The sequence below is a fragment of the Neofelis nebulosa genome, chromosome 16 (assembly GCF_028018385.1).
Source record: "Neofelis nebulosa isolate mNeoNeb1 chromosome 16, mNeoNeb1.pri, whole genome shotgun sequence".
In the NCBI taxonomy this organism is placed as follows: domain Eukaryota; kingdom Metazoa; phylum Chordata; class Mammalia; order Carnivora; family Felidae; genus Neofelis; species Neofelis nebulosa.
Window position 1 is genome coordinate 36,355,065 of NC_080797.1, and position 26,548 is coordinate 36,381,612.

A 26,548-nucleotide genomic window follows, 5' to 3' on the forward strand; every position below is an offset into this window, starting at 1 on the left:
AAGAAAAAAAAATCTTCCAAATGAGAGTTTGAGTGGGTTTTAAATCCATTTGCTGAAAGTATTAAAATGCACCACATTCCAATTTCTTTGCAAGAACAACTGATTGACATGAGAGAGGATGGAAATTTGAAAGTCAATTTTGAACAAAACCTTTGCATAATTGGTGGATGGCACTGAAAATTGAAACATGAATGTCATGACTTAATGAGCTGAGCCCACAATGCACCTCGTCCGTCTGGATCTAGGTATCTCCATGAGGCCTCCTTTCTAGCCGTGACAGCCTTAAAAGCTGAATATGAAATAAACCGAATTTAGGGCCAGACATTCAAGCCACTGCTCTACGAAGTGTTAAATCAGGCTTTTCAAAAAATAAAGAAGCATATTCAGTGGTGGTGTTCTCACTGTGAAAGCAAAAAGGGATTTTATACCATGATTAAATGAAAAGCCTTAAAAATTACTTTAAAACTTGGTGTTTATTATATTTTTAATTTCTATTTGTATGGCTTTACAGTATACATAATATTGTACATTATAGCTAATTTGTACCTATATGGATAATGCACATAATGCATTTTGTAATGTACATATACTTATGTAATGTACATACTAATATATATTTGTGTGTGTGTGTGTGTGTGTGTGTGTGTGTGTGTATAGTTCATGTATGTAACATTCTATGTATATAATTAGTAAACTAATAGCTATGGGGGGGGGGGGTGCCTGCTCAACATTTTTTGCTGATGGGACGAATGGATTATAAAGCTTGAGTTCAAAGATGGCTTCAGTGCCAAGGACCCCTCTGGCTCTGGCATTAGAGACGGCATGGGGCGCCCTTTGTCCTGGATGGGGGTATTCATAACGATAACAACGATGTTCCTGGCTTGGGCCTCACCTGACCTGCAGGTGGAATTTCAGGCATGCACATTTTGTAGCTAAGGAGTCAGAAGAAGAGAAGAATAAGACCAGAGAAAACTCCACCTCCTGAAGGCAGCTCCTTTGTAAGGGCAGAATGCCCTCCTCCCTCCCACTGCAACAGGGGAAGGAAAACGAAACTTGCCTCCCGCTCAGGGGGAATCCAGAGGCCCTGAGAGGATAACTATCGTTCCTGGAGCATGACAGCAAATGGCAATGGAGACCAGGTATAAATTCAGGCCTCCAGAGTGCCAGGTCTGGCCTTTTACCTGCTCTGCTCTCCCTGGACCTTAATGCAGAACCTAGTTCTTACTTACCAAAATTCTCACCACTGTCTCTGTTGAGAAGGCCTTCCTGCTATTAATTTTAGTCTCGCGTGCTGCAAATAAAGCCTGATGTTCAGGTCAGTTCTCTCTGCCCCCCTGCAGCAAAGAACATCCCTCCCCAACATCTTTTGCATCTGTCTTAACACCAAAGAAAAGAGAGTTCCAGAGAAAAGTAAGGCCTGCGCCTCTGCTATGCTTTCAGGGGGCTCGGCAACTCCCAGAAGCAAAGATCTTTCTATAGCACAAATATGTCCATGTTATTCCTTCCCTGGTCCTGCTGTGCCTAAAAGCATCCCCTGTATCTCCACTGCCAGCAACAGAAAAGCCAGGCAGCTGAAGCCCCAACCCACATACCCTTCCCCGCTGGCCCCATATCAGTCACCGGCAGGAAACAGAAACCACACTAGCAAATTTAAGCAGAAAGGAATTCTGTGCATCCTGTGCTCACAAAATCATCAGAAAGGCTAGAGGAACAGGCTGCACCTGCAGGAATGGCTCCCAGAAAAACCCGAGACCGGACTTGAGAGCTCGCCTCTGGCGCCTTCAGGAAGGTAAAGAATCAGGAGCCACCCAGTGTCTGTTGACTTTAAGACCATCACCTAACTGGTTCAGGATCAGGAAGCCATTTTTAGGAACAGCCTCTCCACACCCACAAAGCTGGACTCTGGATGCTAGAAGGCAGCTGCCCCCAAATCCCAGTGTCTCCACCACCGTGTTGACCAGCAGCAACAAACCATGTTCCCAAGGCCATTTGATTGACAGAAACTGTTGCCTAACCAGGACTCCAGGCAAGGGAGGGTGAGAAATACAGAAAAATGCATCTGCTGCGTTTTGGGAAATCAATTAACATACGCCATCGCATCAACAAGCTATAGAAGGGGGGCATCTGGGTGGCTCAGTTGATTGAGCATCCTGCTTCAGTTCAGGTCACGATCTCAGGGTTCAGAAGTTCAAGCCCCACATCGGCTGGCTGCTGTCAGTGCAGAGCCCGCTTCAGATCTTCTGTCCCCGTCTCTCTCTGATCCTCCCCTGCTTGCGCTCTCTCAAAAATAAATAAAACATTAAAAGTGAAACAAAACAAAAAACAAGCTATAGAAGAAAAATCACACAACATATCCACAGATGCAGGAAGAAATGCTGCCCCAGGCTCTGGGGAGACTGATCGTGTCAGGGGGAAGGAAGGGTCAGGAAGGGAGCAGAGAGAGGTTGGGGGAGAAGCAGGGTGGCATGGGGATGGGTAGGCAGGGTCTGGAAGGTCGCTGAGACTGGAATCAGTGTTCGAGGACTGGCCTAAGGTGCAGAAAGTGACCAAATGTAAAACAAAAACAGCCACACCTTCCAAGAAAGACTATAACCTGAGGCACAGGATCATAAGGCTGGGGGGGCCTCCCAGCCCTGAAAGAATTGCCATAAAGGCCGTCCTCTGTGCCAGTCCCCAGGGAGGCAGCCAGGACTAATGCCAGAACCACCACAATCCTGGCCCAACGTGATCACCTCCCTGTGACGTGCCCCTTCCACAGCAGATACTCAGCATCTGTCCCTCTGCACTCCCCCACCCCTACCCCATTCTCCCACCTCCCTCCACCCCCAACGCCCTTCCTGAGCTACTGCAGTGGGTAAGGCCACTGCATGTAGTGCACCCAGCTTATAGCTTACAGCTTGCAACCGCCTCATTTTCTTCATTCAAAGACACAACTGTTCCCCAAGCCATGTGCCAGCCGGGCTGCACGAATCTCCAGAGACGCCTTTTAACGTGACCGTCAGGAGGGAGCACCTTTTTATAACTTGCCACAGTTTTGCTCCCTGGCCTCCCATGACGCTGGTTCATCATGCCTCCACCAAGCCACAGGGCATCAAATACTTTGAGGCAGGAAGCCTTTTCACTGAGCATAATGGGGGCACTAAGTGTCCCACCCACCCACCCAGCCATCCCTGAGATTAGCCACTGCTGGGATCACCACGAGTCCCTGAGCTAGTGACTTTGCCAGCTCCCTCTCGGCAGACCAACCTGCCCAGACCTGGCTCGGCTCTGCCACCAGCGCCCTCCCCCCACTGTGACTGGATGCCCCCTTGCAACCCTCTGGGACCCCTGGCACAGAACAAGGAGGGGGTTGGGGCCAGGGAGAGGGGATGTTTAGACTTGAGGTCTTTCTGCCATCACCCCTGCATGGAACATCCACCCCAGGGGCACAGACCAGACCATGCAGAAGGGTAGCCCCTGAGTGAATGAATGAAGAGGAGCAAGGTTATGTACGAGCCCTTCTCAAAGTCCTCCAGACACTCAGAGCGCCTCCCCTTGGTTCAGAAGCCCCATTCCCAGGCTAAGAAGGAAAAAAAAAGAAAATAGAAGATCTATGCCCAGGGGCGCCTGGGTGGCTCAGTCAGTTGGGCGTCCGACTTCGGCTCAGGTCATGATCTCACGGTCCGTGAGTTCGAGCCCCGCGTCGGGCTCTGTGCTGTCAGTTCGGAGCCTGGAGCCTGCTTCGGATTCTGTGTCTCCCTCTCTCTCTGCCCTTCCCCTGCTCACGCTCTGTCTCTCTCTTTACCAAAAAATGAATAAACGTTAAAAAAAAAATCTATGCCCAGCCTTAATTCCAGTGCACCCCTACCCTGGGCTTGCCACAGTGTGACCCAGCCCAGAGAGTACAGGGGAAGGGTCCTTGCTCACCGATGTCCTCCTTTCCCAAAGGCAAGGACTTCACTTTCTGCTGGTTCTGCCAGCCCACAGTCCCTTCCTGGCTGCCACATGGTAGGAGGAATGCCCACAGTGCACCTTAGTCCTACAAGGACCTTGTCCCTAACAGGTAGAGCTTGTCCTAATAAGCAGGGCTCCACTGACCACATGGTACATAGGCCCCTCTCTCCCATAACAAGGGGCATGGGGCAGGGGGCGGAGGAGCAGGCAAGCAAGAAGCTTGGGAAACATACACGCACGCACACACACACACACACACACACAGCCCCAGCAAAGGCCAGGCCGGGTCACCACCCATTGTTTCCCTTCCCTGGTGCCCGTGCCAGCCCCACCTGAGCTCATCCAGACACAGGAGGGGTGGGGCCTGTGGGCTATCAGCCACGTGTAGGGCCTGGAGGGGAAGTGGGAGGGAGGGTGGGAGGGCCAGGTGCTGCTCTTCAGGCAAGTCTGAAGGTGAACTGCACCTCCCCCTTGAGCAGTCTTGGTCCCAGGAGTCAGGAGTGAACACAGCCGCCTGCCTGCCCTGGACACCAGGTATGTGCCTTTATTCTTTAAGGACAAGAGAGGGAGACTCAGCACCTTCACCAACCTCATTTAACCCTTTGTCCTCAGCTTCTCCACGTGTCCTGGGACTCCAAGTGAAGGTGGAGAGAAAGGGGAGGAGGCCGTAGGTGACAGAGAGATGGTCTCAGGACCACAGACCCCAGAGTTCAGCGCTTTAAGAGAAGGAAATCTGTACCCTTCGGTGTACAGATGAGAGAACCAAGGTCCAGGGCTGGGGTGGAAAGAGGCTTGCCCAAGGTCACAGAGACTTGGGAAGGGAATGGACAGAGAACCCAGGCCTCCTGCCTCCCAGCCCACAACACGAAGCCTGTCCCTGAGCCCCCATGCTGGGCCATTCAGAGGCTGCCAGGAATGGGGAAGGGGGGTGGGGGTGGGCCATGGCCATCCGAGGGTCTGCTTTAGTGAGTCTGGGATGGGAAAATCAGAAGCCACTCTTCAAGGATGGGGGTGGGGTGGGGATGGGCTGTAGAGGCAAAATGCTTTGGAGAGGAGGCTCAGGCTTCACCTTCTGTCGCCCTCCCCCTTTGCTGACCTGGGCTCATAATAGGAGGGAGAGAGTAAGTCAATGAAATGGAAACAGGGATTTGCCAAGGTATCAGGATCCCCCTGCCTCCAGAGCCCTTGGAAACAAAGAAAGTTATTTGAGTCCAAATCAGAAAGGGGAATATATGGGAAGGACCTATGAATAGGGCAGAGCTGGCTGGAGCCCTATACACCCCCAACACATACAGAGGCAGGTGTGCGCGTGCACACACACACACACACACACACACAGAGTCTGGAGCCCCAGCAACCCTCACCTTTACCTTACAGCAGGAAAGAAAGAGCTAGAGAGTGGGCTGGTGAGGGTGTCCAAGAATAAAGGAGTGAGACCCAGCCCCTGCCCTGGAAGTGTTCAAGGTGAGAAGAGAGTTTGAACAAGACCCTGAGGGGCTACCTGCCTTTCACTCAATCCCAGGCCTGTCCCACTGGGTTCCAGAATCCCAGAAGGAGCAGATGTGAAAAGGGTCTTAAATCTATGAGGCAGTAACGCCAGGTTAAGAGTTTGGGACTGTGGAGCCAAGACCATCCAGGCTCAAAACTACTGGGTTCAAACCCCATTTCCACCAGTGGATTCTGCAGGCTCTATGACCTGAGTCAAATCCCTGAACCTCTCCAGCCCCATGGTAATAGTACCCTCCTCATGGAGCCACGGAGAAAATGAAATGAGTACATTTTAAGCTCCATTATTATTATATCCCCATCATACAGATGGGACAACTGAGGCCCATAGGGGAAAGGGTAGCAGTTTTCCAATCAGTAAGCAGGCATCCCGAGTGATAACCCCAGCCCACAATGTGCTCTGCAAAGTCAGTAACCCCAGGCTCCTCTGTGGGGCCCAGCCAAAAACCTCTCAGGGTGCACTGAGATCCTGCCCCAGTAAACTCAGGCCACTTGGAGCATGTGAGGAAAGAGCCACAGCTCCGCGTCCTCGGTTGCTCCTAGGAAGGAGCCCAGAGGACTATTCCCTTCCACTGCCATTTATAGACATCCTTCCCAAGCTTGGGATGCACCGCCCCCTCCAGGCCCCAGCCAAGGAGAAGTCTGGCAACAGAGCCTACAAGAGCCATGGGGGACAAGGGAGACTGGCTTTTCTCATTAATTTGCTGTGTGACCTTGGGCAAATCGTACACCCTCTCTGGACCTCGGATATCCCTCTGCATTTGAACTCCATGCGGTAAAGGGACTTAAGAATCCCAAGTCCCGCAGCCTGGGCTTGAATCTCAGCTCTACTTTTCTGGATGTGTGACCTATGTAGATTCCTTAACCTCTCTGAGTCTCAGTTTCTTCACCTGTAAAATGGACTAGTTAATAGAGATACAACAATTCCTAGTGATGTGGAGGATTCGAATAGTTACCACGTGTAAAACGCATAGGTGAGAGCTTGGCACATGGCGAGTGCTCAGTAAACAGGAACTATGATTACTATTATGAAAGTGTTATACTCTACAAAAGCCCTTCTTTCCAAGAATTTAGAATTGCCCAGCTGCTTTCACTCACCGATTTCCACACCTCTCTCTGGGAGGATACAGGGCAGGAACTCTTATTCTCAGCTCACAGACGAGGAAACTGAGGGTCAGAGTTATACCTTACAGAGCTGTTTGAGCTGGGACTTGAATCTGAATCTTCAGACTCCACAGTTTGCATTTGCCCTAGACTGGTCTCTATGCCTTCTCCAGCCCTGGGGTCTGATGTGATGGAGGCATTTTGGAAAAAGGGAGAAGTAGAGTCAGGGGGTGTTGTGGGGCACACAGTGAGGCTCAGGGCTAGCAGTGGTCGTACAACCAGCAAGTCCCCTCTCCTTACAGTTTTCTTGGCAGCCCCAGTCCCAGAACCTGTCACCACCTACCCAGCCCAACCTATAAGAAACTACTAACATGTGGCATTAAGGCTAGACAACAAGGAGGACTTTCCACACTAAGGGAAACAGGGAACATCTCTTTCCCAAATGAGCCCACAGGGAATGATTATCAACTGATGATGTCACTGCCAAGCTCAGAACTATTCTGTGGCTCCTCATTGCCCTCAGGGTGCAGCAGGCACTACAGAGCCCAGCCTACATCTGCAGGGTCTGGCCAGCCTGCCTCCCCCCACCTCATCTTTCCCCCCATCCAACTAGGTGCTCTCTGTTTCTCAGATGCTCAGTAATACCTAGTGATGTCCCCTGCCCACTAGGGCCCTGAACATACCTGTCTCTTCACCCTACCTGCCTTGCTCAGCTAGCTCCTGCTTTTCCTTGTTGTCTCCCTTTACATGTCCCTTCCTCCAGGGTGTCCTCCCTGACCTCCACACCAGTGCCTACAGAGTCTCCTTGCTTTGCCTCTTCCCTGGTAACCCTGTTTAGAATTGCTCACCTGCTTGCTTGTCTGTTTCACCAATTGGCCCACATGCAGTAGCAGCTAAATACAGGGTTTCTGACATCAGGCAGGCTGAGGTCCTGTCCTGCTCTGATACTTGTTGGCCGTATGACCCTTGGGCGGGTAACTGACCTCTCTGCCTCTCCAGTCACACATCATAAAATGGAAAATAATAGTATCTACCTCATATGGTTGTTAGGAGGAGTTTAAATGGCTTTCTGTGTAATATGTGTGCATAGTAATCACTCAATAAATATTAGCTAGTATTTATTTAATAAATAAGGCTGTGACATGGTGGATATTCAATAACCTCTCAATAAGAGATTTTAAGAATCACTTACCTAATGCTTTTTATGTGTCATGCACTGTTCTAAGTATGCTACAAATCTTAACTCATTTTACAGATCAGGAAAACTGAGGTACAGAGAAGTTAATTAACTTGTCCAACATTGTACAGCTACTAAGTAGTAGAGCCAGGATGCAAACCCAGACAGTCTGGCTCCAGTATCCTTGCTTCTTATTTTATTATTATTTTTTAAATACTTACTAAGTAATCTTAACACCCAACATGCCACCCAAACTCACAACCCTGAGATCAAGAGTCACATGTTCTTCCGACTGAGCCAGCCAGGCGCCACTCCACCCCCACCCCCACCCCTGCCAGTATCCATGCTTTTAATGAATGAATAAATAAGCCTTTGCTTTGTGGGGAGGGGTGGCAGGGGCTTCATCTACCAAAGTTACTCAGTTCCCAACCTTGGTATCTTTCAGGTCCTGGGAGCTTCTGGTTGGCAAGCGACATCTCTGGGGTGTAACTGAGGCTGATTTGAAACCGGAGGTAAACCGACAGTCACTGGCCCCACCATGTCGCAAGTGATGTCCAGCCCCCTGCTGGCAGGAGGCCATGCAGTCAGCCTGACTCCCTGTGAAGAACCCAGGAGGGTCCTGCACCCAACACCCAGCCCCGGCCTGCCACCCCAGTGTCCTTACTACACCACAGAAGGCTGGGGAGCCCAGGCCCTGATGGCCCCTACACCCAACAAGGGGCCCCCCAGCAGGCTCCAGCAAGGCCCACAGACTGGGGCCAAAGCCAGCTGCCTCCTACAGTCCCCTGGTGAGCAGGCCTCAGGGGCCCTGGAGGACCTTGACTCCTACATTGACTTCTCACTGGAGAGCCTCAACCAGATGATTCTGGAACTGGACCCCACCTTCCAGCTGCTCCCCCCAGGAGCTGGTACGCCCTGGGCCGAACCCACCCAGAGCATTACCACAAAGAAAAAGAAAGATGAGCCTGAAGCCTTGGGTAAGGACGTGGGGCACAGTGCCAGGAGGGGGGACCAGACCTCATGAGGAAGAAGGACTTTTTCCAACAAATCAGAGGAGCAGGAGACTATGTCCTATTGGGAGGTGCTGTGCAGCCCTAAATAAGTTACTTAACCTCGTTTTCTCTCCTGTATAAAGGAGATAAATACAAGTTTCCCTCACTATCCAATTCTATTTTATTACTGATTTTGGAAAGGTGATGGATACCTGTTTTATGTGATTTTTCAGACTTTAAATAAGCTATTATATATAAGAATTTCATACAATGCCATGCAGTAAATAAGAGCTTGATAAACGTGGAATCCCTGAACCTCGCTGTTCTATGGTATATCCCTTGAGGTCCTAACCCCGGTCCCCTGAAACTCTTGTAGGATTGCTCTCTGGGCCCCTGTTGCTGTTCAGGGGAGTATCTCTCTGGGGAGTCCCAAGCTGGAAGTAAAGTCACAGAGGTGGTCAGTCTACTTAGGGCAGAACCCTGCTGTGTCTCAGGGGTGGTGTGCTGGTAAATGCCTAACACCTAGCTCCACGATGGGATGGGAGAGAGCCCTGATTTGAAACATCTGCCACCAGGGCCGATTTCAAACTACCAACATGATGTCACTGAATGTAGCACTGGAAAGACATGCCTGTACAAGGCCGTTATTGTATTTATAGTATTTCTACTATACAATACAATAGATATTAATAACCTCAAGAATATAGATGACAGTGGAGTGCCTGGCTGGCTCAGTCAGAAAAGCATGTGACTCGTGATTTCAGGGTCGTGAATCTGAGCCCCACGTTGGGCGTAGAGATTACTTAAATAAACAAAACTTTTCAAAAATAGAGTATAGATTATAGTAAAATAATTGGAATGTGGTGAGTTGTATTTATTACTTTTGTTTTTACCATAAGTTATTTCGTTGTAAGTTTGCATGATTAAAAAAATGTTTAATGTTTATTTATATTTTGAAAAAGAGAGAGACAGTGCAAGCGGGGGAGGGGCAGACAGAGAGGGAGACACAGAATCCAAATTAGGCTCCAGGCTCTGAGGTGTCAGCACAGAGCACGACGCGGGGTTCCAACCCATGAGATCATGACCTGAGCCGAAGTCGGATGCCCAACTGACTGAGCCACCCAGGCGCCCCTATATAATTTGATTTTTAATCATGTCTAAGTTTAGAAATCAGCTGGACAAAATCTGAAAAATTTAACAATCAGCTCTCATGGACTGGTACAACTAACTTCAATATACCACCACATCTAAGGAATTCTAGAAATCCCTACATCTGGTGTCCGTTCCCCCAGCAAAGAGTTTCAAGTATACTCTGAGGATAAGGATCAAGAAGCAGCAGCCCCATTAGATAGGCCAGAAGACTGAGATCTCCAGGGCGTTAAACATGGATTAAGGGGTACAATTAGGATTAGAGATAGGGTCCATAAGAATTTCTACTTATTGAACACTTATTATGTCCAAGCACTGTGCTGAGCCCCTTACAGGAGAACATTTAATCCTCCCAATCTATTCCCATGAAATATTTTCTGCCCATTTTACAGATGAAAAAACTAAGGCTGATGGACTTCAGTAAGGAGCCAGTCCAGCCTCATCACTGGAGATGGACAAACCTTAAAGAAGCTATTGACTTCACTTCTTTGTCTCCTACTCCTAGTCTGTAAAACAGAGACGAGTTCTTACCTCAAAGGGGGTTGCAGGGATTAAAAGAAATAACACTTGTTGAGGGTTTATCACAAGTCCTGGCACACTGTTAGTCATTATGAATGACAGCTGGGTTTTTTCTTAATTTTTTTTTTTTTTAATTTTTTTTTTTCAACGTTTTTTATTTATTTTTGGGACAGAGAGAGACAAAGCATGAACGGGGGAGGGGCAGAGAGAGAGGGAGACACAGAATCGGAAACAGGCTCCAGGCTCCGAGCATCAGCCCAGAGCCTGACGCGGGGCTCGAACTCACGGACCGCGAGATCGTGACCTGGCTGAAGTCGGAGGCTTAACCGACTGCGCCACCCAGGCGCCCCTCTTAATTTTTTTTAACATTTATTCATTTTTGAATAATGAATAAGAGTGAGAGAGACAGAGCATGAGCGGGGGAGGGGCAGAGAGAGAGGGAGACACAGAATCAGAAGCAGGATCCAGGCTCCAAGCTGTCAGCACAGGGCCCGACGCAGGGCTCGAACTCACAGACTGCGAGATCATGACCTGAGCCGAAGTCGGATGCTCAACTGACTGAGCCACCCAGGCGCCCCACAGCTGTTTTAATTAAACACAGGGGTTGCATTTAGGACCAGTCCGAGGATAGGTTCAGGGTCTGGGGCGGAGGTGAGCCCAGCACCCAGGTCCTCTGGCGCCTGAGTTTCCAGCCTCCAGCCTGCCTCCTCCTCCTCCCATTGAGCATTGCCGACCAGGGCTGTTATAAGAACCACCTCTATGCCCCCAAGATCTTCCTGCTTCTGGAGGCCAGTCACAGGCATGTCTCTGCAGGGAAGGTCGCTTGGGTCTAATCACCATTGGCAGGAGCAAGCCCAGGGCTGTAATGTTAATGCCCCAAGGCAGGGGTTCCACACACTCAAGGCCAGCTGGGGCAAGACAGTCTCTGTGGAGCATCCACATGTATGGGGTGGGGACGCTGACAACCAAGCCCTTTCTCCAGGGGCCAAAGATCAGTAGTCTGGAAGCTCAGATGCTCTGAGCTATGTCCACCTGACTCTGGGTAGCAGAGGGATTTGGGGAATGAGTGGGCAGCCAACAGTGGTCAGAGGGTCCTGATGAAGTCCCCCAGCTCTGCCCTAGCCTCTTGTGATGGAACAAGAAAACCCTCTCTCTAACCTCCACCTGAATGGCGGTGATGCCTGGGAGCTCACTACCTCCTGAGAGAGCCAGCATAGTCAGCTCCCAGTTAGACTGTGATCACTAACAGCACATCACTGTGATGGGTGGCACCTGTCTCATGCATCTCCACCTGCCAAAACCCTCGCCTCAGACCACCACTCCTGGTGACAGCAATTGCCAGCCCATGGCAGCATAGCTAATTCTGGGCACAGTGGTGAGTTCTCATTGGGTCAAAGGTATCCAAATGTGTGGGATGCCCCACCTTTGCCTCTCATCTCTCCTTCTCTTGGGGTGTCAAAGGGAATTGTGGTGCTAGCGGATGTTTACTGTTTCTCTTTGTCCTCACTTGGCAAAATTAGACATTAAGCGTTGGCGATCCTATGTTTCTCCCTTCCCTAAATGTACATAGATTTTGTAGTGTATGATCTCAGCATCGACCCTGTGAAGGAAATAGTGGCAGGCTCATTTCACAAATGAGAAAATGAGGCTCAGGGAGAAGAAGAAGTAATGACCCATGGTCACACAGCCAGTGAGTCATAGGCCAGGCCTCAAAGCCCAGGCTTCTGGCCTCCAGAGTCTGTGTTCTTGCTTTTCTCTCTTTGGTGCTAGTTTCCTGCCCTCCAGAGCTTTGAAGAACAAATCTGTTTGGAGGCAGCCTGAGGGCTCCTCTTCTGGGGTTCCACCTCCCCCCTGTACTCACACACCTCCCCCAGCTCCCCTGCCCCTGCCCCTTCCTTCAGACTTACCCTGGGTGGGGGTGCGGGGCATCCCACCAGGAGGATGGCTTCTCCAAGCAAACACCATATCCATCTCCAACACCCCTCCCCATCTTTGGAACAGGAGCCCACATTTCATTTTCCAGCAATTTCTGCCAGGCAAGGCTGTTTGCCAATCCCAAGTGAAGGGTGTTTAATAACTATCTCTCTGCCCCCCACGCACGTGCCCCCTTCCACCAGCCCAGCTTGGTGCTGGCGCCTGCATCCACCCAGCACTGCTCAGACTTGCCCCACGGGCCTGTAAACAGCGGCTGCACCCTAGGGAGGGTGTGGGGGCCTCCACTCCCCCAGCCACATGCACCTCAGGGCAGCAGGGAGAGGTGACTCACAGCTCCAGGACTCCTTCCGTCCTCCCTTCCCAACCCTACTCTGTAGTCCCCAAGAAAGGCCTTTGGTTGGTGTTTGGATGACCCAGTGAGTAGGAAGCTCAGAACTTCACCAGGCCAAGAGACCCTCTCCAAAGCAGCCAAGGACTTCTCACAAGGACCAGTCCTTGGGAAAGTGTCCTGAGGAGCCCCTCCTCCTGGAAGGGGCCCCCAAAACTGAGCACAGGAGCAGGAGTCGGATTCCTCCGCTCCCTGGCTGTGTGGCATTGGATAACTCACTCAACCTTTCTGAGCCTTGATTTCTCATCTGTTATATGGAATAACATTTTTTACTTCAACGGAGTTGTTGTGAGGATTAAATGAGCCAATACAGGTAATGTGTTTGCAACAGCGCTGGCACACAGCACTCAATAAATACCAGCCTTCATTAAAAAATTATGCAATAAATGCCAGCTCCATTGCCACATTTCTCTGAGCCTCAGTTTCCTCCTCTGTAAAAGCAATGGCTGCTGGAATTGGGCATAAGGGCCGAGAGGATTACGGGTATAAGCACTATAAAGCCCTATAAAAATAGAAGTTGTGCTTGCCAACCTTCCGGAAGAATCCACCCCATTCCAAGACCTCTACTTTTTCAGAACCCACAATACATTGTGCCAAATCGTCTTCTCTTGCCCTCAGCAGTAGGACTCCCACTTTAGCTGGACAGTGTCAGCCATCTGACCAATACTGGCCTCAAAAAGCAGGCACTCAGGAGAAGTTCCCTGAAGCCCACCATGGGCCAAGCTCCAGGCATCGTTCATCAATGTATTTTATCCTTACCAAAATCTCGGGAGGTTGGTTTTAGATCCCCACTTTGCAGATGAGGAAACTGAGGCTCACAGTGGTTAGGAACGTTACCTGATGCCTCTTGGCGGGAAAGTGGCAAAGCCAGGATTCACACCCAGGTTTGTCTGACGACAAAGCCAGGCCTGTTCCTCTACCCCTTGGAACAGCATGCTCAGGTCAGCCTCCCAGCCCCCCTCATCTGATGTAATCCTCCACCTCCACCCCAGCCCAAAGCAGGATCAGACAGAGGCAGTAACCGCCAGCAGGCTCAAGGTCCTACCCGGGAGCGGGCTGGGGCAGGCAGGGATTCCACAGTCATGGTGGGCGGGAGTTGGTGCATGTGCCAAAGCCCAAGGGGGTGGGAGGCCGGCAGACAGGAGCTGAAGGTGCAGTTTCCCGCTGACTTTGCCCCAGTTTCCATCCTGCGAAGCCAGAGGCAGGACTCAACAGGCCTCCAGGAGGGAGCAGCTAGGTAGCCCCCCCCCCCCCCCCACACACACAGCTTCTACCACCTTTGCAGGAACAGCACCAAGGACAGTTCCCTTCCCCCAGGTCAGGACCAGGGGTGTCCATACTCACCCTGGAAAAAACCACCCAGTGCCCCACTCCAGGGAGGAGCAATTTCTCAGAACAAGAGTCCTGGATGCCCCCATTGAGAAAAGGAAAGAGCACTGGAGTGAGCCACCACCCTGGGGCATGTTTAATAGCCAACAACTGTGCACCAGCTAGAAGCATGACCTGGGAGGTCCACAGCGTGGTAATGTAGCAAACCCTACCTTCTGGGAGCTCCTGCTCTAAAACGGACTTCTCAAAACTCTAAAGTGCACTCAGATTCCAGATTGCTAAAATGCAGACTCTGATTCAGCAGGCTTGCGGTGGAAACAGATTATACGCATCTTACCAGCTCCCAGGTAAAGTGGTGGTGCTGGGCTGGGCTGGAGGCCACAGTGGTGTGGCTTGGTGCACATTGGAACCAGCTGGGGGACTAAACCAACAACCTGAGGTGTGGGTCTATACCAAATATTCTGATCTATTTGGCACAAGGTGTAGCCTTGGGCATTAGGACTTTTAAAAGCTCATCAGATGAGTCTAATGTGCCACCAAGCTTGAGACCCCCTGCCTTCATTGTAGACACAGATGTAGAAACACCCTTCAAACACCCTGACCAATGGAGGCATCAGAAAATGTGACTGGCACACTCCAAAAAGCAGTCATTTCAACCTGGGGAGGGGGACATTCACTCAGGAAAAGATTCCCTAGTTTAAAAGATTTATGTGCCAAGAACAGTGCTATGTCTCCTACATTCACCTTGTCTCATCCTTACTGTAACACAAAGAGGCTGGGTATAGTCACCCCATTTTACAGGTGTGGAAGCCAAGGTTCTAGTTGCTGAAGTCCTTTGGCCAAGTTCTGTGATAGTAAGTGGCAGAGTCAGATCTGAAACCCAGGTCTGTCAGATTCCAAGACCTGTGTTCATTCCACTGCATCTCCACATGAAAGGAAGATATCACAAAGAGGGTGACTTTGGAACAGTGCCTAGAAGGTGGAGCTGGATGCTAATCCTAATCCAGCAAACTCCTCCTCCCTGAGCCTGTTTCTACATCGGTCTAAAAGAGGAGAGACCAGATGGGCTTGAGGACTCTTCCAGCATTCCTGTTCTGTGACTACAGGCTCCCAGGTTTCACCGATGCTCTGCTCTCTCCCCAGACATAAAATACATCGAGGTGACCTCCACCAGATCAAGGTGCCATGATGGCCCCCAGCGCTGCTCCAGCCCATCTGTCACTCCACCCTTTGGCTCCCCGCGCAGTGGTGGTCTCCTCCTTTCCAGAGACATCCCTCGAGAAACTCGAAGCAGCAGCGAGAGCCTCATCTTCTCTGGGAGCCAGGGCAGGGGGCACCAGCGCCCCCCTCCCCACTCTGGGGCTCCCTCCTCTCATCCCCCACCCTCTCCCAGCATCTCCATCCCCTGCATGGGGAATAAGACGTCAGGCCCCCATGGCTTGGGCTCCCCACTGGTGGCTTCTCCAGGCTTGGAGAAGGGGCTGGGGGGCCTGGCCCCACAGCGAGGCAGCAGGGTCTCTGTATTGTCAGCCAGCCCAGCATCTGACATCAGCTATGTGTTTGGAAGGTAGGTCACTCCCATCATAGCTTCTGATATTGCCTCCACAACACACACACACACACACACACACACACACACACACACACACACAGAGATCCTAAAATAGATGGGCACCCTGCTCTATCTGAGCAAAATCAGGATGTGTACCAAAAACATGAGCGAATATTCTCTTTTACACCATCACAGCCATTTGGACCTCAAGCTTTCCTCAAGCACTTAGAATATAACTCAATATACAATGATTTTTATTCATGCCTACCACTTTGGAAAAGAACTGATGAGGCTTACCTGCATCCTTTCCAGCATTCATACAACCCATCTCAAGGAAGAGAGCTCTTTTTTCAACCTCAAAACACAAGGGCATAAATAAAATTTGGGGGCTTAGGGAAAACCATTTAGGAAAGGAAAGCCTCCCTCCTCTTTATTGCTAGCAAGACCTAGGAGGAGGGAGGCCGACCTGCCTGAGCATTATTCCTAATTGCCGCAGCCCCATGTGCAGGCCTCACAGTGGAGCTGCACACACACACACCCTGCCCAGGAGGACCAAACTGCAGGACCTCTGTCCCCCACACCGACTCCAAAGCTGCTGTGCCAAGGCAGTCGTTGGCAAGGAGGCTGGGATTCCACAGCCATGGCCATTGGCATGGGCCTCTGAGCTCAGAGAGAAGTCTGGTTGGATGCAGAGCTGGCCCCCTCCTCTTCCTCCAGCTGGGGAGCTCCCTCCGCATCCACCGTAGACACGGTCCAGCCTGGGTCCAGCCTGCGTGCAAAGCTCTTGGGAATATTGGGGTGCTTGTGTGATAGCTGTCAGAACTTCCTGGCTGGGAAGGCAGAGGGAATCCGGTCCAGCCCAAGCCCACATGACCTGCAGGGAATCAGCTCTTTGGCTACTTTAAGTGTCCAAAGACTTGGCAGTACAGAGATATTTCTGTACCCTTCAGCATCCCTTGGGGATCAGGTGGGCATGCACTTTGTCCTGGGCTATGGGGAATGGAGTATACAACACTCTGTTTAACCAGAACTCTAGGCCCCGAGTGTCCACTCTGACATCCTAACACCCTGCCTGTCTGGTGCCCTCCCTGCAGCAGCCAGTCCCTCCTCCACTCCAGCATCTCCAGCCATCAGTCATCTTCTAGGTCCTTGGAAAGCCCAGCCAGCTCTTCCTCCAGTCTCCACAGCCTTGGCCAAGTGTCCCTGTGCACGAGAGCCAGTGACTTCCAGGTCCCCAGTAACCCCACTGCAAGCATGGGCCAGCCCAGAGCAACCCAGTCCCCACCACTGGCCAAGGAGCATGCCAGCAGCTGCCCGCCCTCCATCACCAACTCCATGGTGGACATACCCATCGTGCTGATCAACGGCTGCCCAGAACCAGGGTCTCCTCCATCCCAGCCGACCCCAGGACACCAGGACTTTGTCCAACCTGGGGCCACTTCTTCCGGCCACTCCTGTCCGGCCACCAGGAGCCACAGCCAGACCCTGCCAGATGCTCCTCTTACCACATCCTCGGAGGGTATGTTGTAAATCAGTACTTAAACCGTTGTGAAGTTTGGCTTGGGGGAATAGATAAAACATCAGTGGGTTTCCGCAATAGTAAGTCAACACGCTGAATACCTACTGTGTGCCAAGCACTTTTCCAAGTAGTAGGGACAGAGAGATGGCCACAGTCTAGAAAGAGATACAAAAGCCAAGGAATCTGTGTAGAGTAGGATAAACACAGAAGTAAAGAGATGTCCTAAGTCTTGGGGGGCCACAGAGGGAGGAGTGATCCTTTTAGTCTGAAAAACTGGGAAAGCTCCTCGGAGGACGTGACATCTGAGCTGAATCTGGAAAGTGGATGGAGTCTGTAGCCAGAGCAGGAGAGGAGGGGCATTCCCAGCAGAGGGAACAGCGAGTCCACAGTCATGAAGGTGTAGAGGCACATGCATGTTTAGGAAATGACTGCAGTGTTGGGTGTAGGGTCAAGTCATTGAGCAATCTGGGGCCAGATTGGGAAAGGCCTTGAACCCCAGGCTAGAGTGGATTTTACCCATTAGGCCACGGGGGCCTTAGCAGAGCGTCTCAATCGAGAGAGTGATGGGGTCGGAGGTGCACGTTTGATAGATCACTCTGGCAGAGGAACTGTAGGGAGAACTGTTTTGTTTTGGTTTTCATCACGAAGTGGTCCAGACAAGCTATAATGGGGGCCTGAACCAGGGCAGGGCAGGGCAGTGGAGGAGAGAGGACGGAGCCAAGAGACCCTCGGGATATGAAAACAGCAGGCTTGATGACTAACCCACAAGAGGGAGAGGGAGAAGGAGAGTCAGTCCTACCTCTGACGTTCATGGATGACGAGCACACAGAGGGCTGACCGAGACAACGCATTCCAATTCAGACAGCTAAAAACCACAAAACAGCAAACACCCTCCTTCCCGTAGTCTGTGACTACAGGCATCCAAAAAGAACAAAACCAGCCAGAACCCAAAGCATGAAACACAGAGGCACAGCCTTAGCACCCACGGGGTACATCTCTCCAGAGTAAAGCTCTTGCACAGCCCCCGGGGACACTGTCCCTGCTCTGGCCTCATTCAGTCACCTCCTTCCTGAGGCTTCTCAGCCCTCACTCAGCCACAAGCATCAGGGTGACTCCTGGGGGGTGTGATGTTCACTCTGGCCCATGCTGCCATTCAGGGAGCCATGTCAATGTAAGCAAGAGAAAATGGTATGACGGGCGTGCTTTGAATCTGCTCTGATCGTTTTCCCAGGGCAAATCGTTTGCAGATTTTAGTACATTTTTTTTATAATGAGTTACTCTCAACCGGCCATAACACACCTTTTTAAGATGCCAAAATTGAGAACCACAGCTCTCTGTCTTAGGGGACCCGGGAAAATGGCCATTCTGTCATTTCAAAAAGCACATTTACTTAGCCTGGTAATATTCCCATCCTGGTTTGGTGATGCCCCAGGATATCACTAATTATACCCTGGAAACTTATCAAATTCTGCAAACCATTCTCAAAACAAAATCCATGCTAATCGCCTAGGCTATTGGAGTATTAAAGACCCTCAGAGGCTGGTTAGTACATTCGGTCCTCTCTGGGCTTCAGGAGCAAAACAATTGTCCCAAATCAGAGTCAGGAATCCTGTCTCCTGACTTCTTCTGCACAGGCTCATCGGCCCAGATCTGCTGCTTTCTTTTCCTCAACCTTTTCTTTCAATTTCTTTTCCAACCCCCCCCCCCAAGACACTTGTAGGATTCTTAAGGAGGAAGAGAGGATAAAATCAAACAGATGATGCATCTCAGAATCTCTTATTTATCCCTTCTTTCGGTCCACACCAGGCAACACTAGATTTGAGAAACTGTTTCTCATTAAACTGAGATTTTTATCTGTTTGTGATTCATTACCAAGGATACAAGGGGAGACTCCTAAGTCCTACATGTGCCAAGCCCTGGAATTCTTCTGTTGGATTTTGCCTCTTGCAGGACGTTGGAGATACAATGGGGTTGGGGTAGGGTGGGGCGGGTTGAACGGGACCACTGCACAGAGGAGGGGGGAGGGTCTCTCAGCTCCCCTCTGTCCAGCCTACAGGGTCCACCCTCTCTGTCTCCAGGTCCCCCCAGGGACATGCAGCCCACGATGAAGTTTGTGATGGACACATCTAAATACTGGTTTAAGCCAAGCATCACCCGGGAACAAGGTAAAAGGAAGCACTGTGTTTCAACGGATGAGTGACCCAAGAGTCTGGGTTCCCCACCTTGTATCAGGCATATGGGGCCCTGGGTCATGTTAGGGGAGGGAAAGACAAATGGTAGGTCCAGGGAAGGGGGTTATCCTGTGAACCTCTTGTCTCGAGGAAATAGAGACTGCAGCAGGAAGGGTAGAGATTAGATAATAGAAAGGACTTCCTGGGAACAAAAAGTGATTCTGTAATGTCTGCTCTATGAAGACCTAAGGGGGCTGGGGGACAGAGGGTGTCCAGAAGAGAGGGAGGAGGGTGCGGTTAACTGTCTCTGACCCAAGGATTGTTCCAGCAATCGAGCTGCTGAGGAAGGAGGAGCCAGGGGCTTTCGTCGTGAGGGACAGTTCTTCCTACCGAGGTTCCTTCGGGCTTGCCTTGAAGGTGCATGAGGCTCCTGCACCTGCCCAGAACCGATCAGGTACGCACCGGTCTCTGTCCTCACTCAAGACCTCGCAGACGCAATGGAGTGTGGTAGGCTTTAGTCCCAGCTCTGCTGCTGCCTTGCAGCAGGCCCGTAATGACAGCTGGGAGGACGGTCCACCTCAGGGCTCTCCCAGCTGCCTTCCTGCAGGGGGACTCTAGAAGGAGCTCCTTCCACCGCAAGCCTAAGCTTCTTCTGCCTCCCGGAGTCCCCAGATTCCCCACTCTGCTCTCCTGGGGGGCCGAGAGGAAGTTCCCAGCCCCTCTCCAGGATCCTCTCCTCTGGGCGCCCACCTCTGTCCAGACCAGATTTATTGTAAAGGAACCTAAGGTAGTCATAACGTGTGTGCCCTAGCTTATGATATGTGTGTGACAGTTTATCACATGTGATAGCTTATCACACGCTTTCCCGTGGCCTCACACACAACACACACAGCTGTGGGGCATCCACCCTACACCAGGATACCTCGCTGGGAAGACAGATAAAGACTGATCATATCATTATAGTACAAGGTACCTAAGTACCAGCCCCTCACCAAACCCCAGAATTGCAGCTCTCACGTGACAGACAGATGAGGTAAATGGGGCTCCGAGAATTAGCCGATGACCCCCCAGAGCAAGGATGAAAACCCCAAATGCATGCTCTCTACACCACGCCTCTCTGTCTAAATAAGAAAGTGATCTCTGGGTGGCGTTGGTTGTCAACGAGCCTTGCCAGCGAGCACAGAGAGGAGGAAGCCAGGGGCTGGTGAGAACAAGCAGACGGACATTGTTCACCCTCCAGGGCCAGCCTGGCGTCAGCAGGGACCGTCTGGTGGAGAATAACAGCCCCTGGGAAGGAGTGGGTAGGGGGAGAGAGAAATCAGGCTGATGAGTTAAAATCTGATTTGAGTAGTCATTGAGAACCAACCCCCATAGCTCTTGAAACCAAAAGAAGGATCTCCTGAGAGAATTACTGGACACAGAAGCCTTTGAGCAAAGGCGTTGACACCTCCTTTGTGGGAGGCCTTGAAGACAGGGTTCTTACCAGCAGTCCCACCCAGAGCCAGGGGGATGGACAAGTTCACCTCTGGACGGACCAGGAGGAGGCAGGTCAGGGAATGAGATGGTCAGCATTTGGCCAACACTGGACTCTGGAACTCCCATCCACACGCACTCTTTCTTCTTTCTTTGTCCAGGTGAGGACAACAGTGACCTCATCCGCCACTTCCTCATTGAGTCTTCTGCCAAAGGGGTGCATCTCAAAGGAGCAGATGAGGAGCCTTACTTTGGTGAGCGTCTCCAGCCTGCAGGCCCCGGGGTGGGCCCTGCCCTTCTGGGCCGGGAGGCTGGTCGGGGACAGGTCTTCTCACACAGAGCTGCCCGTCTCCTTACAGGAAGCCTCTCTGCCTTTGTGTGCCAGCATTCCATCATGGCCCTGGCCCTGCCCTGCAAACTCACCATCCCGCAGAAAGGTGGGTGTGGGCCCCAGAGAGGCAGCATCGGGGCACTGGGCCTGTGTGTTCCTACTACAAAGGCTCCTAGTGGTCACATCTCACCTTATTTATGGATTAGTGTCACAGTTAAAAGTGCTTTGTCTAGGATCCATCCGGCATCGCCACTTCCTGGCTTGAGGAGGTTGACCTCTCTGAGCCTCTGTTTCCTCCTCTACAAAATGGGGACAGCCGTCATCATACCACAACTGTGTCGAATAGGTGTTATCCTCATTTCACAGATAAGAGAAAAGGGACTCAAGGGGCTGAGTAATTCACCCCAAGGTATACAGATCATACCTCAAACCGAGACCAGGAAGTCCCATCCAGAGCCTACAGCCCAGTAGGCTGGTGAGCCGGACTAGACAATCTCAGGGTGTGCAGGAGGAGCAGCAGGGCGGTTCTGGGAGAGGAGTCGGGGCAGGCGAAGCTCCCAGTGTGGTGATGTGGAGGGCCTCCCTACTTTCTGAAAAGAAAGGCCTGGGTTTAGGAAGGGCCTGAAAGAAGGGAGGAGGTCAGAGGCTCCTGAGGGTCAGGTGATTACAGCAGATCCAGGGGCTGGAGGAGTGAGGAGGAAAAGGAGGGATCAAAAGACTTGCAAGCTAGGCATCTGGGGAGCCCCAAGTGGCCCCGTTTGTCTGATTACGGTAATCACTCCAGGTTTCTCAGCGGCTTGCTTCCTGAAGGTGGGGGCGGAGGTGGGAGAGGTTCAAAGGGATTAATGTTCCTAAGAGAAGGGTCCGTTCACTCCGCCCCCGCCCCCTCCGGGGCCTGTTCTTTGCTTTGGCTCAGAATTGGGAGGTGGAGAAGCCTCAGACCCTTCTACAGGCAGCCGGGCCTCCTGCCTAAAGAAATCCGCAGGTGAGTGGCATGGAGGAGGCTCCAGTCTTGGCTATGACCCCGCGGGCACCTCCCAGCCCCACACTCACTCACATGGGCATGCAGGCCCCCACACGGTTCCCATCACAGCTTTATTTCTTCATCCTTACAAAGGTGCCCCGGTTCTCCCCATCCCTGTAAACCCAGAAGTGAAAGGCCGCAGGCCTGGGGGGTGCGGGCAGTGGGCAGAAGACAGGGAGGTGGGTGAGGCTTACACCCCATCCTGCACACATATGGGCACATGTGGACATGCCGAGGTCTCTCTGGTCCTGAGGGACCTGCCCTGGAGGTGGTCTGTGGGCCTGGGATCCTCTGTGGAGTGTCAGGCCCAAGTCTTGGGGGGTTTCCAAGGGGGAAAGGTCGTTCGTCTTCTCGTCCAGAGGCCAGGCACAGATCAGCCCTTGTCTGAGTGACAGCTCCTGCAACGGGCCTCTCCCCATCCTTGTCTTCTCCACCTTCTCTTGACAATGAACCAGGGCCCCAGGGTGGGTGGAGGTGGAGGCAGTGCCACCCATGCTTCTGGACAGAAGGAAGGTTTGTCTGGACATCCCTAACATAGGGCAACAGCCCCTCTTTTACTCCACCCTAAGGGCCAGAGGCCAGAGCAATGCAAAGCCACCGATGATCCCGAAGTCCTCTGGGACTGGTCCTCTGCATGGAAGATCCTGGCAGGGCCCAAGCACAGCATTTACCTTCCACAGGCTGCCATGCCCTGTACTTGACCTCCGTGAGTGTAGAGACCCTGAGCGGAGCCCTGGCCGTGCGGAAGGCCATCTCAACCACCTTTGAAAGGGACGTCCTCCCCACACCCACCGTGGTCCACTTCAAAGTCACCGAGCAAGGCATCACCCTGACGGATGTCCAGAGGAAGTAAGGGACTTCCCTTGCCCTGGGGCTGCTGGGCTGGACAGGGGGAAGTGGAGGGGATGGCTGAGACGGCCATGGATCAGTGATGAAAGTAAGATTCAGGATCGTGGACCCAACGTGGTCAGTGACTTGCTGAGTGACTCCAGGCAAGTTCCCTGCCTTCTCTGAGCCTCACACCAATGACCTCCTACCAAAGTCCCCCTTCCCTGTGACCAACAGAGATGGAATTAACCAGGATTCACTGGGCACTGGTTAAATCTGCATCCATTGATGGCACATCTGCAAAAGGCCAGACTCTGGCTGCCCACTGGGACACAGTGGATGAGATCACTCCTTCCCCAGGCTTAGGGCTTCACAGTCTAGCAGGAGCCCGGTCCTGGGCTGGAGGAACAAGAGATGAGCAAGATGCCATTACGATCCTCAAGCAGTTACATGACACAGTGGGCGTGGGGTGGGGAGAGGGTAAAAAACCCCAGTATGTAGGACACAAGGCAAATTCACTCCATGACTGGAAAGAAGTGCCAACGTGTGCCCCAGGGCCCAGCAGGGCAGGCTGTAAGGGTCTAGCTGGGAGGTTTCTTAGAGAGCAGGGCATGTGACCTCTGGGAGAGCTGGAGATGATGGAGGTAGGACATGGCCCTGGGATAGGCTCTCATCAGCTCTCCTTCTCTCCCTGCCTCTTCCAGGGTGTTTTTCCGGCGCCATTACCCCCTCACCACCATCCGCTTCTGTGGCATGGACCCCGAGCAACGGAAGTGAGTTCAAGGCTGGGCTGAACTCAGGAAAGCCATCCAGGGCCTAGCTGCCCACTGGGGTTTCTTGCTGACTCTGGGACTGGGATCACAGACAGAGCCTGTGAGCCTCGAGGGGCCAGGAGCAACGGGATGAGGGCAGGGTGGGACCCCGTGGGGTGTGGACGCAGCTGGCCGTGCTCCCCCCGCTGCTCAGCCAGAGTCCTGCAGAATGCAGAGAGGTCTCAGTACTCATAACTGTCCATCTTCCTTTCCCACAGGTGGCAAAAATACTGCAAGCCCTCCTGGTAAGGCCTTCCTGTGCACTGTCAGTCACCATAAAAGGTCTCCCTGGAGCAGGGCCTGGGACCCAACAGGAGAAGGGAGTTACAGAAGGAGGGAGCCCCTGTCCTGATCTTAAGAGAGCCCATGGTTTTGATGGGGTGGCACCAGCCCCGGTCCTCAGAGAGCCTCCAGTCTGAAGGAGGAGTCATGAACCTGGGAGCCCCCAGTCTAATGTAGGAGGCACAGGGTCTAACCTCAGGGAGCTTTAATCTATAGGGATGCCCCAATCTGATGGTCAAAACACATCCTTGCCCTCAGGAACATCCCACTAAGATGAGGAATACACAGGTCCTGTCCTCAGAGCCTCCCCCCATTCAAAATGAGGGAAACTTAGATCTTGAGGAGGAGGAGGCATATCCTATCTTCAGCGAGCTGGGGAAGGGGCAGCGGGGGAGCACTGTATTTGCTGAGATCACCTCTCCTAACCTCTCTGGGCCCCACCACCTCACTCAGCCTGTGCTCTCCCTCCAGGATCTTTGGATTTGTGGCCAAGAGCCAGACAGAGTCCCAGGAGAATGTATGCCACCTGTTCGCAGAGTATGACACGGTCCAGTCGGCCTCCCAGGTTCTCAGCCTTGTGGGTACTCTGCTGCAGGACACAGAGAGGATGTAGGGGGAGGGAGCTCCCTCTGCACCTTCCCAGACATCCCATCATACACTGATGAGCCAATCTATTGGACTGGAGGAGAGAGAGATACCACACCTTGGTGAAACCCTTGAAACCCTGTGACCTTCATCAGTGACCTTCAGCCAGATCCCACTGTGTCTCAGTTTCCTCAACCAAATAAGGAGGCCATAGACAGGACCAGCTGTTCTCAGACTTTGGTGGGCATCTTAACAAGTTCCCTGTGATCCTGAAGCACACCCACACCTGAGGGCCACATGGAAACAACCTCTGAGGACCCCGGACTCCATCAACGTGGATACTACCAACACAGCAGCTTGAGTTAGAGACATGTGACCCTCTGTGGTGGCAAACAGCAGGCTGGGTCAGGACCCATGCGCCCCTAGCTCAAGGCTGACCTGGGAAAGATGGTCTGCAAGAATTGATCAAAGGAGGAATGGACTGACTCTATTTCTCTCTATATCCGTTTCTTCCACCCCCACCCCCCTGCCACTTCTGCAATTGCTTCTTGGGCAGCTGTTCCCAGGACAAAGCAGGATCTGCCTGCCCTGGATTCTTTAGGCCAATGTGGCCATGATTGTCAGGGCAGCTTAGCAAGGGGAAACTTGGCCTTATGGTCAGAGACCACCCAGCTCTCCTCACATTCCCGATGTCTAATCCCCGCACTACAAATGAGTATCAGCTCCATCTTTTCTTTCAATTTTTTGGTTAGCAAGTGTCCTCCAGCTGGTGTCACAACTGCCCTAATGCTCCTTATGCAACCCACCGGAGGGAGGTGGGGGCCGGGAGACCCGACACAAGGGTCAGATTTCTCTGGTTCTGCCTCAGCCCCAGTCTTGTTGAGTGTCCCCTGGTCCCCAAAACACACTCACAGAGAAACGCGGACAAGTGTGCACAGCAGTAGGGCATCAACTGGCCTTCCAGCCACACGGGGGCAGCAGAGAGTCATGAATGCAAACAGCCAGCCAACTCCAGAGGCCTGGAGAAGCTGGGCGGTCTTTCTCCCACCCCACTTCCATCAAGACTCCCAAGAAGCTGGAATAGTTTGTCTAACAGGCCTGGGGTCCTAAGAAAACCACAACATGAGGATGGAAGAGGCTCGGAGAAGAAGCCCACTTTTGTTCTACGAGGAGCAAGTGCCTGCCTCCTCCCAGCGGTGGGCCCTGCCACCGCATCATTATCATTATCTTTGGCCAAAGCTGAGCCTGACAGATTATGGTTTCAACCCAGGCAGCCAAACTGGACTGAGGCTGGGCTGGCGGGACTGGCTGAGAGCAGCCCACCCAGCCTGTGCTCAGGCACTGCCCAGTCCCTGGAGAGTACAGAACACTGGACAAGGTTCTCGAGGTCACGGTGGCCAAGTTCTCAAGGTTATATTCAGGCGGCTGGCAGAGACCCCTTTTACCCATGGGTGCCTGTGTAGTTCCCATGGAAAATAAAATTTCTGTCTTGGCATAACAGTTGGTTCTAAGGCAATCAGGGCTGCCCCCTCAGAGGTGGAGACCTACACAGACAGGCGACCTGAGTTGGCAGGCAATGACAGTGTCCTGGAGAAGACTGCATTTGCCACACTCCCTCCTACCCCCCTGGCCACAGCAGTACAGTAACCACTGGCTTCCCTTCATAAACCATCTCTTAAACCATTCTGTGTTCACCACATTTCTGGCATACTCGGTTTTCTTCTTCACGACTCCTTGCCTACCATTATGCCAGGAAGACAGAGAGTTGAGATTTTGCCCGTGTCCCAGGGCTGAAGGTGAGTGTGTGTAGCCCCCCCGATGGATTCCAAGGTCTCACTCGGGCTCTCTGAGGGATGAGAGGCAGGTGAAACATGGGCAGCTCAAGGGGAGTCTGGAAGAGTCTCTGAACCCAGATGAGCCCCGGGCTACCAACTCAGCC

General features: G+C 52.2%; 1 protein-coding gene across 2 annotated transcripts; it reads left to right on the forward strand.

Annotated features, from left to right (window-relative positions):
• The first annotated feature begins 4,337 nt into the window (after nt 1-4,337).
• On the forward strand, nt 4,338-26,107 carry TNS4 (tensin 4). 2 transcript variants are annotated; one of them, XM_058703599.1, is made up of 13 exons: nt 4,338-4,467; nt 8,166-8,697; nt 15,176-15,599; nt 16,679-17,103; nt 19,182-19,268; nt 19,603-19,728; nt 20,909-21,001; nt 21,107-21,184; nt 21,995-22,063; nt 22,783-22,951; nt 23,635-23,703; nt 23,961-23,987; nt 24,496-26,107. In XM_058703599.1, exons 2-13 carry the CDS (start codon nt 8,259-8,261, stop codon nt 24,635-24,637), a joined length of 2,148 nt encoding a protein of 715 aa, XP_058559582.1. In that variant the 5' UTR covers nt 4,338-4,467; nt 8,166-8,258; the 3' UTR covers nt 24,638-26,107. The 2 variants fall into 2 exon arrangements, with proteins under 2 accessions (XP_058559582.1, XP_058559583.1); XM_058703600.1 differs by lacking the exon at nt 23,961-23,987.
• Nucleotides 26,108-26,548: the final 441 nt, after the last annotated feature.

Coding starts and splice junctions, on each gene's coding strand:
- TNS4 (XM_058703599.1), top strand. CDS start 8,259: ATGTCGCAAGTGATGTCCAGCCCCCTGCTGGCAGGAGGCCATGCAGTC. Junction 8,698..15,175: donor AGATGAGCCTGAAGCCTTGG/GTAAGGACGTGG, acceptor CTCTCTCCCCAG/ACATAAAATACATCGAGGTG. Junction 21,002..21,106: donor AGATGAGGAGCCTTACTTTG/GTGAGCGTCTCC, acceptor GTCTCCTTACAG/GAAGCCTCTCTGCCTTTGTG.